Below are 12,110 nucleotides of genomic sequence, written 5' to 3'. Positions count from 1 at the left end.
TTTAAACAAAAAATGTGATAAACGCAATTAAGTTAAACAAAATATAGTATATCGTGGAAACGAGTCCAAATAATATACAACTCAATATATCTTCATTATTTTTTGTTACAAAATGCATCAACAATTCTAAAGATATATTGTTTAAATCGCTTTTATACTATATCGTAAATAACTAAAAATAATGAAGAGATTTTAATTCGTATATTATTTGGATTTGTCCACGATATATCTATTTTGTTTAACTTAATTACACTCATCATCATTTTTATTTAAAATGTTACACTTATTTCTCGTGCACAAATATATAAGTTAAGAGTTTATGTAGGTGTAGAAAAATAAGGGATGATTTATGTAATTTTACAAAAACTTAGAGGTATCTATGTAATTTACTCTTTAAAAAATAACTCATTGGGTGTGAGTATAAATTACTCATCTTTCTATAGGTTGTTGTTTAGATGCATGACTTATCAGTGCATCCATGAGTTTGGCAAAGGCAAATGTTTTATTTTAGCTATCTACTCCTGTTGGATTTATTCAAGTGTGAAGTCCCACATTGGATATGTTGGGAGGAGTGAAAGAGTTTATAAGAAGGAAATGCACATGGAATTAATGCCTTAAGGTTTTGGTTCAAGACGTGGTGTCTTACTTGTGACTATTCACTCTTCCCATACCCATATAACAATGGAACTCCCTGATGGTTGGAGACTCCCAGTCACAGTCTGGTCCAACAACTCCAATATTGATGATAACAGTTTTTGCCCAAACCAACTTCCCAATGGACCCAAAAAAATTATTTTTCTGTAAATATCAAAGGGAGAGTGGAAAAGAGTCAATATTTTTTAGCTTTATTGTAACTAACATGTCGATTGATACTCCGTATCGGTCGACCCACAATCTTATTTTTTTTATATATAAAATGTATTATTTTCATGTTATATTACTTAAGAAAAAATAATTTAAATATAAGAAATGCAATATATAAACTCAATAAAGAGTAAATATTTAAGAAGATAATTTGTGGTAATTGATATGATATAAATAAAATTTATACAAATTCTCATTTTGTGTCGTCTCTAATTAGAGCGTTGTTGATTTTGTGTTATTATGTGATTTTCTTGGGTTGAGAAAGAGAAAATATAGAAATAAGAGAATAAGTGGAATATAATGATATATTTAATATAAAAAATGAAAGAATAAATATATGGAAGTTTATAGTAATTATTCATGAGAAAAAACTGACTCGGCGTAATGAGAATAAGCTCTGATTGTTTTGCATATTGCAATAAAAGAGCCTCTTGATCATGGAAAACCAAATCCTTTTTTCAAGCTCAATAGAATGGAGAAGTTTAAGAAAATATTAATCATATCATATCTAAATATCTAAATCCTTGAGAAGTATGAAAAGTCTACAGAATTTTTCAGTATCCTCTGTCTTCTTGTACCCTAGAATCTCTTAAAATAAATACTATGCAATTGATAATAAAACAATGCAAAAACACCAATCAACCATTAGACTCTGGGGGTATGAGGAATGTAAGGTATAATATATGCCTTTCTAGATACTGAAACAAACCTTTAAAATGCTTCAAATTGTAGGAAGAAGTAAATACATAAGACTTCAGCATAGATGTAAATGATCATCAGACTTCTTCATCTTGCATCCATTGAATTAAAGGAATTTGCAAATCCACCAGCAGGAGGTAAGCTTGACTGTGTATAGTCACCGGTACGAAGTGTTGTCGAAGTTGATGTATTAATGGTGCTCATTCCTTCTAAAGCCTGCCAATTATGGAGTGCTTGTGGCAAGGACATATCCAAGTCAAGCCCATATATGTCAGCAGGACTAGAGTCTGTAGGCTTCCAGATCTCAACAAGAGGTGCCAGTACATTCACTACATTACTCATATCGGGTCGCTGATAGGGCTCTCTAGCACAGCAGTGGCCGGCCAGCTCTGCAACAGTTCTAAAACTGTCTAAGGCTTCCTCTTCGACATCGATTGCTGGGTCAATGATCTTTCGGAATGAATCTCTGTTCAGTAGCATCCTACGGAACCATGTAACAAGGTGGACGTTCTCTTCTGGTTGGCTATTATCGATCGCTTTCCTTCCGGTTATCATCTCCATAAGAATCACACCATAGCTATATACATCAACCTTTGTTGTAACACGTCCAGTGACTGCCAAATGATTCCATGTTAGTTAGAGAATTGAACAAGAAAGGAGAATAATGACCCCTTATGCTAGAACTACAGGAAAGAGTTAATTTATCATGTGACTTATTCTTAAAAAATATGTAAAAACTCTATTATATAATATGCAACAACCAATATACAGTTTAATTATAAAGAATGCATGGGAAAACAATATAAACCAACCATGTCCACGCATTTTTCGAGCTATGCTAGCACCAACAAATTTCTTTCTAATAAAGTTAACTAAATTGCAATCCTTAAAGTAAAGGCCACATTACAACACATGAAAATTAGCTATAGAGGATAACAAATCAGATACTAATTTTATAAACATATTCTGGCTTTCTAATAGTTACTTCAAGACAATTTGAGAAACATAGTATACTAGTTAGAGAGTTGCAATCACTTTATTCCAGCATAACTGTATTCACTATCTCAGTAGTGTTTAGCTGACAAAAAAGTTGGGACCTATAATGCCACTAAGTGCCAACAGTAGGCAGAACTTATTCCTTCCCTTTCTACTTGCCCTGTGCATCCTACCCATGACCCACTTACTTACATCATCTGCCATTGGGCATAAGGAAATTTCAAATATATCAAGAACATGGCAAAAAAAAAAATTGAAGAATAAAAAATAGATAAATATAGGCAATGCAAAAAAGAATTGAAAAAAATTAAATAACTAAAGTTTCCACAAAAAATGCCTAAATGCATACCTGCATACTCTGGTGCCAGATATCCAAAAGTTCCAGCAAGTCTAGTCTCGAACGAGGCTTGTCCTTCAGGAACAAGTCGAACCAGTCCAAAGTCTGATACTTTAGCTCGCATATCATCCCCAAGCAAGATGTTTGATGGTTTCAGATCCCTGTGGATGAATATTTGCTGGGCCAGACCATGAAGATATTCAACACCTCTAGCAACATCCAAGGCAATGATAAGCCTTCTCTTCCATTCTAGTGGTTTTGACCCTTCATCTTCTTTGCATTCAAACAAATGCTTGCTAAGAGGTCCCTGAGGCATGTATTCATACACAAGGAGCCTCTCATTGCCATCCAAGCAATGGCCTAGGAGTGCGACCAAATGTCTGTGTCGAACCTTAGTAAGCACTGCAATTTCCGACTTGAACTCACTCAGACCCTTTTCACCCTCACCCATGATTCCAGATTCCATCCTTTTCACAGCTATCTTTGTTCCATCATGCAATTCTCCCTTGTATACAGTGCCAAAACCACCCCTTCCCAATATGTTTCTTTCATTAAAATTGTCTGTAACTTCTCTCAAAACTTGAATTGAGAATACCATATTACCAGCTTCCCCATTTTGAGCACTGCTTGATGGACTAAATGAACCAATTCCCCCACCTGCAACACTTACCTTCTTAGCATTTCCATCTTCAAAATGATGAGGATGCACCTCTATTTCATTTGGAATTTGAACTTTGCTAACATGCTTAAGTTTTTTTCTCCTAGACTTAATAAACAGAGCAGCCACGAGACCAAGTAAAATAACAACCCCTGCCACAATGCCAACGATGATTCCAACAGTATTTTTCTTGACTTCCCCTCTAGAATTATCTCCAGAATCCGAGGCAGGAGGAGGATCCTTTCCAATATTAGGATTTCCATCAATCTTAACAACCACTTCTGGACGGAACGATGGAACCTTACCATATAAATTATTATTTGAAACATCTAGCTCTTTCAGTAGAGGCATACTAGTAAGTTCACTCGGTATGATACCAGTTAGACTATTGTTAGCAAAAAGCAACTTTGTCACAGAAGTAAGGCTAGCAAACTTAGGAGAAATATTGCCGGAGAAACCCATGTGCTGAAAATTGATTACTGAAATATTAACAGGAGACGCGGAGCAAACAATCCCGAGCCATTCATCATTACCCCTGGGACAAGGATCATTACCCTTCCACGAATCAGCAAGCTTTTTAGGATAACCAAGAGGCTCAACAGCAGAAAGTAAAGTATTGACAAGAGGACTACATGGCTTGCCAATGTCCTTAGTACAAAACCTATTATTCCCATTCACCATATCATTATCAACTCTAACCCCGTCTTTGAACATGGGAGGTGAACCTTGAAGATAATTATTGGTTAAATTCACAACAGTGAGAGATGTTAGAGAAGTGAGAGAGGGTGGAATAACACCAGTCAACTGGTTATCCCTCAAACTCACATCAGACAATTGATCATGGTTCGACAAATCCGGTATCTGACCAATAAAAGAATTACCATGTACCCAAATTTGTTTCAATGATGTCATATTCTTTAACACAGCAATAGTCCCATTTAGTTTATTCATACTTTGCTGACCATTAACTAAAAGCCTCTCCAAAGAAATCCCCGAAAAACTACCCGGCAACTCGCCCTCTAGGTAATTAAAGCACAAAGCTAAATAAACCAAACCTTGAAAAGGACCATCTTTCCCGAAAAAGCCTGGAATTTTCCCAACAAAACTCGCATTCATACCCGAAAAACTCGTAAGGGAAGCACAATCTTGAAGACTATCAGGGACATTCCATTGACTAAAAGGGTTATAGTCAATTCTTATGTCTACCAAATTAGTCATACCTATGAAGAAATCATTCGGCATGGAATTGAAATTGTTGTTGTTGATAGCCAACCTCTGCAGCGATTTTGGCATATAAGGAACCGGACCTGTTAAGCCATTGTTGTTGCATTGAAAAGTTTGCAATTGTGAGAGCTGAACAAGTTCTTTAGGCAAAGAACCTTGAAGATTCAATGAACTAATATGAATTGCAGTAACTCTTCCTGAATTGCACTGAATATATTTCCATTTACAAATATCTGAACCATTCCATTGAAGATCACTTTTTGAATTAAGCGCTTTTTTCAAAATAGCCATAACAGAAGAATCATCATTCTGAGAGTGAACAGAGAGAACAAAAACACAAAGAAAAACGATGATAGAAAGAAGAAAACACGGTTCAGGTTTCTGCATTTTCCGGTTTTAAAAAAAACCGGAAGAGTGTAGCGTAAGGTGGTGGAGTGGAAGAAAAAAAGAGATTATAAAAAAACAGAGAAGAGAGGAATATATTCAGAAGTGATTTATGTTTGAGGATTGTTCACTCATTCATATTGCATTGTAGTTGATGATAAGGATTCTCATAAAAGTGAAGATTTTTTTGGGAAAGAATAAGTGGAAAATCGCTTTTTTGGGAAAGGAATTAGAATATCACGCGGCGGAGATAGAGGTAGGAGAAACAGAGAGTCATAGAGAGAGTAGAAGAGAAAGAGAGAAGAAAATATATGGACTAAGGTAAAAGAATTAAATAGTATAAATACTTAAATGGGTAAGGAATATTTATATTAGGGAAAGAGTTACAACTTTTTATAGTATCCAGTAATATTTCATATCACGTTTATTATCATAATAAAACTACTCAAAAATAGTTTAATACATGTCAAATAAATAAGAGTTTTTTATATTCTCAATATTTACTATTCCTACATCAATTATTAGTAAATCTCACTACACATTAATAATAGATTATATATTCACCATATAAAAATAAACAGATTTCAACAATCCAAAGATAGTAAACTATAAAAATATGTTTTTTTTATGAGAAAAATATATGTATTTATCAGTGTTGTGATAACCGGATGAGATGGTCCGATTAATTTGACCAATGACTGAAAAATGACTCTGGTTTGTAGTCTTAACCGATTGAGGGGTTGGACTGTCTAAAAAAATATATATATTGATGAGTGTTGTGATAACTGGACCAAATGGTCCGACTGGTTTGACTAATGACCAGAGTGGAAAACGGCTATGGTTTGTAGTCTTAACCGAATGAGGGGTTGAATCGTTTTGAACTAGAGAAATTTCAGTCCAACTATATTAAACCTGATTGAACCGCAATAACCCGAGAAGTAACCGAACAGTTCACTTAAAACTTTTAAATAATAGAACATCACTATAATGTTTTGTTTTACTTTGGTGCAAAAAAAAATGAAAAAAAATGTTATTTCAATATAATTATTAATTATATAAATTTTGTATTTATATATAACTATATATTTATAGATAAAAATGATAAATTATATATGAAATTATATGGTCCGACCAGACAGTTTAACCTTTTAAACCGGTTAAACATAATACGAGACTTCTTCTGATTTGATGTCCAGCTCGAGTTTCACAACATTGATATTGATAGTGTATGAGTTTTATATTCTGTCATTGTATCATCCAACATTAATATTTAATTATCATTAACTCTTCAAAAAATGTAATTAAAATGAATGATTGATAATATAATGACTGAATAAATTTTTACGCTAATAATATATATAGATATTACACTCCTTTTTGTTTGTTATTATAGTGTAATATTTTTATTTTTGCATATCATTGTAAAAATTTATACACATTTACAATATTATCTACTATTTATTTGAATTATTTTTTTGAAGAGTCAATAATATATCTATTTTTCTCTTACTTTTATATACAGACCATTAACATTGAAATTGATTTTTTTTTTTAATAATAGGGACAAACTTTGAATTATTAATAAAAATGAAAATAGGAAAATTGCATGGGAAGAAAATGGATTTTGTGGGGAAAGTGGAATGTGGGGTCCATTTCATGAGAATCAACGGCTGGGAATGCTTTGATAGTAATAAAAGCAGTAGTAAGAGTGAGGAAAATAATGAGCGTTTATTAGGTTGGAATTGGTTGGTGCTATCTGAATAGTGAGTTGGAACTTTAACTACGGTTTTTATGGAATTAGTGACAACTGCGATGGTAAAACTAAAAGTTGCAGCTTTTTGCATTACACTGTAGGTAACGCCCTTTTACGCGTGAAGATTAATTTCTCACCAAGTTTGACACCCTTTTTGTGAATTCAAACGTTTTTGTTGGGTGGATTTTAAGTTTTTAACTTTTGGTACCTTAAATAAAGGCCTATCTTTGAATATATATTTTAATAAAAAATTACAACGATTTTGGAATTGCTAAAGAATACAGCAACCAAGCTTTTTAATAATAGGGTCGGCTTCTTTTTGTTAAGAAACCTATATTAAGAAAACAAAGAGAAAAGGCAAAATGTTTTTTATATTATTGTGAGTTATTTGTACTTTTGGTTCCTCATTTTTTCGTTTTTCTTAATTGTGCAAATTTAGTCATCTCATATTTTTATTCGATTTTCATATTTTAACATATATGGTTATGGGAAAATAATCGTTACACTAACTTTTCATATAAAACTATAAAAATTCATACATTTTAACATAACACAAAATATAAAGAACCAACGAGACATCGGTTTAGTGGTATAAAACTCTACTAGATCATCGGATAACTAAAATGTCAATAATTTAATTTGTGATGACGACATTTGTTGAAAGTAGTAGTCGTGCACCCCAAGAGAATTAGTTTCTTATCTAAAAAGGTGGAAAAATATTTTTAATAGTAAAAAAACAACAAATTATAAAGTATAATTTCAATTTTCTCTTTTATCACTGGGACATGATTTGTTATACTTTTTTGTGTGTGATTTTCATCTTCCAACTAATATAAATCTACATGTTAGCATGTTGATATTATTATTTTATTTTATTAAAATCAGGGGTCAAGATACCTTTAAAAAATACTGCCATGTGTTATCACACAAACGATTAGCTATGAGCAGATTTGGATAAGGGTGATAGTTAGTAGAACTGAATAAATGTATAGATTGATTGACTTTTTATTTTCAATGATTGTAAAATCGAATAAATAAGACATTATTTAATACATATTTTTATATTATTTGCTATTAGTTGAATTTGGAATATAATTATTGGCAATATTGGGTGTGATTCCCTTATGATGCAGAAATGCAGCTTGCCTTCTAGAGAAGTGAATACAATATTGGGTGTGATTCCCATGTGTTACGAGTTTTTAATTGGTCAGAAAAATATTTAATAATTAAATTTTAACTTAAATATTTTTTTTGACCAATCACAAACCATAATACATGGAATGATACAAACTATGTTATAACAGATGTGTCCATACATGATTATTTACTATTCAGCAAGGTCAACATGAAATTTAATAACCCAAGATTAAAGGAACTTACCAGCATGTTTAAAACGATACATTGTTATAGTTCAGTGTTATAATAAATGAGAAAAAGACTAACAGTCTATAAATTTTATATATTATTATAAGATCATTTATATTTAAATTTAAATGAGAGTTTAATATATGTGTTGTGTCAATATAAAATATTTTACACTAACAACATATAATCTATCTTTAATTTATATTACTTTTATTTGACAGTCAATGATGACTAATAATAAATAGTAAGGATGAGTCGACAATGAAAAAAAAGTTAAACTGTCAGTATATATATATTAAATTCTTCAAATAAATAGTAAGTAATATAATATTAGTGTATAACTGACTGATATTGTATTCATAATAAATAATGTGAGGGTAAAAATTTGGAGAAACAGCTCATTTTAAATTTAATTAATGCCGCGTTAGATATTTCTACGTATAAAAAATATTATATAATGTAACACTACGAAAAATAAAGATGGATCAGTAATATAGAAAAAAAAATGATTATCATAAGTGTGATTGTTAAGAAAGTTAGTAAAAGTAATATCAAATTTGTTTTTTGCTATAACCATGTATATTTTATTACTATATGAAACTTCACTCATGTATATCTTATGTTTCAAAAAGTGTTCACTTTATGCTCACATTTTTTTAATTGATCAGAAAATATATTTATTATTTAATTTTAATCTTAAATATATATTTTCAACCGATCAAAAAATAACATATATAATGATACACTTTTTTCATGATAAATGGGAACCCCAACTATCTTCCCGTATCTAAACTTTGGTTTGTTGTTGTCGAATAGGATACTATTATGGCAACCGTACTACAAGACAACAAAATAATTGAAGGAATTAAATATTATATTTTAGACAAAATTATAAATTGGTCCTCTAAATTAATATAGTTCAAAGATTGTCTCAAAAATATTTTATATCAAATAGGTAAGTTATTTATGTTTTTAAATTGGTCTTTAAGTTTTTTATGTTTTCAAATGGGCACCATAATGTTTTTCTTTTCATATTTTTAAGGTTAATATTTTTAAACCAAAAGAAAAATATTTTTTACTGGGAAAGTTTCAGTAAAATAATAGAGGAATTTTGTATTTTTTTCATTATTTAATATTCTTTTAATAGTCAACTAGGGTAAAAGTCCAAACTACAAAATCATCATAGAGAAAGCAATCTCATGAGCATCCTAAGAAAGTGGGGAAAGATGAGGGTAAAAATTTGTATATAGTTTGTATATTCTTCACCATTCATCTGTATTATGTTAATTGAAGAGTTAAGGAAGATAAAACATGAATAATGAATGATGCAGGGACAATGTATAAAACTCATACACTATCAGGGTATACATTTTTTTCCTTCAAAACTAAATCAAAATAGTGTAATATCTATGTATTGTCAGTATAAAGATTTATATACAATCAGTACATCATTTATCATTCATTTGTATTACCTTATTTGAAGAGTAAATAATGATAAGATACAAATGGTGGAAGATGCAGAAATAATGTATAAAATTCATACACAGTCAGTGTATACATTTTTTTCTCTAAATCAAAATAGTTACCCATAAAGACACTAGTGATACACATGAGAAAGAGATGCATTCTAATAAAGGTTCATGATTTTAGAAATCTGACGAACAAGAGCAATGATGCTTCTCGTCTGAACCTATAACACCTAAACTTTCCTCAGTTTTAGATTTTAAATATCTGATAAGTTTCACTAGAATATGTAGAAGAGGAGTCTTGTTAGATTTATGTAAAGGTGTTAAGAGGACTTTGGTACTTATAAGCAATATTGAAGTTTTTTTTAGATAACTTTAAATTTTTTAATAAGTCATTAAGCTACTAGAGTCTCGTCCCATAAATAAAAACTGATGAAAACTTACAACTTTTGAGCTTTATTTTTGAAAGTTGATTTTCATAAAGTTATTTGAATTAATGTTCAAAATGAAAGGAAATTTCAATAATTTGTCAATCATTATTATTTTTCAAAATATTTTAAAATTACATTAATTATATCTAACTGGAAAATATATTATTACATTATAGTAAATTATCAAATTCCAACTAGTTTCAAAAATAGTTTTACCAAAAAAGCTATAGTTTGATAAAGTACCTATACAACTACAAGAACTTTGAGCTACCTTAAAAGCAATAAGTTCATAATTACTAACTCGCAACTATAAGGCCATATCTAGAAACTAGTTTTTGCCGAAACTCATCACCTAAATAAAGTACCCTAGAAAAAATTAAGGGCATTAGAGCATGTGCTGTGTACCATGCAAGATGCAAGTGGTGAGTAAGCTCAATATAAATATAAATAGAATGATTTTATATGTATACACTGACAACATAAATGTTTTTTATATTGTCAGTAAATCATCTATCATTACTTTATTAATTATAATTGACTCTCAAATAAAAGTAATACAAATTAATTATGAATAATGTGCTGACTATATAAAAAACTTTATATTGTCAATACACAGATTTTAAATTGTATATCCAAAAGAAAGAACATGCCTCGAGTGTAGTCTTGGCCTCTTGGGAATTATTTGTGAGTAAGCTCAATATAAATGTCACTTTCATAGAAGTATTTTATTGTTCCTTTGACTTCATAATAGTACTATATTTTTCATAATAGATACTTCATACTTGTCCTTTCATACACTCTTTAATACTTCCCCCTTCTCATTTCTACTTTACATATCTCGTCTTTGAATAGGATCCTATTATTGAACAGTGAAGTCCTATTTTAATCTTAATTTTAAAAATAAATATGTCATTACAAATGTAAATAAAAGGATGTAATTATTATTTCATTTTACTTTTTGTTTTGCACGATACTTTCCTCTCTAGTAATGAAGAGGAGTGTGTCTCATTTTCTTTATGCATATAACTTAGGTATTCTCAAATAAAGGTAAGATTTTTGGTGGGGTGATGATCCAATTGCAGTTTATAGGGTGACATGAAGCATAGCAATAAGCTATGAAGTGTGAACCTGGGGATGATGTTAGTTTTACTATTTCTCTTTTCATAAGGTTGTATGTTGTTGTGGAAAGGGTAAAGTAGTGATTTTTTTAAGTTAGTTGATGGTTAAAGTTTTTTTCCATGATAAAAGTACCATCTCTCAATTACATCAACACACTATGTCTTCACCTTATGGTGGTAGATGGATCTTGGGTGAAAGGAATGGGTATTGGTAACCTTGGAAATGGAAAATGTGGCATTTTTAGTAAAAAAATGTTAAACTTTATTATAAAAAATGAGTGCAATATATATATTATCAGTACAAATATTTATATATAATTATTATATATCCATCGTTGTTTTGAAGAATTAATAATAATTAAATATGAATAGTACATGATACAATTATAATTTATAGAACTCATACATCGTCAATAAATACATTTTCACTAAACAATATGTGGATAATTGGATTTTGAATTTTCCATCTAAGATCACTGTTTAGACTTTAGACAACGGTTGGTTTATAAGAAAATTATAATCCTTTGTTATTTATTTTGGAAATTAATCAAAAAAAACTTATATAATTGAATGATATTTATATCACCATTTAAGTTAGTTTACCATCGTTTTTTTAGATGTTTGTGTCATTCTTTTACAAATTTAAAATATCAATATATAATTGAATGATATCTAAAAGATTTGGACTATTTCCTTTTCAATATTGTGAAATTCAGCATTCCATGGCTAAAACAAACAGATTGATATTAAGAAATGAATTGCAGCTAATTAGCCAAGTATAAAGGCTTCACAAAAGGAGGAGCATTGAATTCAAT

At 30.3% G+C, this 12,110-nt stretch overlaps 1 protein-coding gene across 1 annotated transcript; it reads right to left on the bottom strand.

Moving 5' to 3' along the window:
* On the bottom strand, positions 1,481-5,475 carry LOC109332003 (receptor protein kinase TMK1-like). The gene is made up of 2 exons (XM_019566837.1): positions 2,909-5,475; positions 1,481-2,177 (listed from the first exon to the last, which is right to left on the bottom strand). Exons 1-2 carry the CDS (start codon positions 5,163-5,165, stop codon positions 1,651-1,653), a joined length of 2,784 nt encoding a protein of 927 aa, XP_019422382.1. The 5' UTR covers positions 5,166-5,475; the 3' UTR covers positions 1,481-1,650.

This window comes from Lupinus angustifolius, chromosome LG17 (assembly GCF_001865875.1).
Source record: "Lupinus angustifolius cultivar Tanjil chromosome LG17, LupAngTanjil_v1.0, whole genome shotgun sequence".
NCBI classification, from domain to species: Eukaryota; Viridiplantae; Streptophyta; class Magnoliopsida; order Fabales; family Fabaceae; genus Lupinus; species Lupinus angustifolius.
Note: the sequence above shows the minus strand (reverse complement) of the source record. Positions and strands in the feature narration are given on the sequence as shown.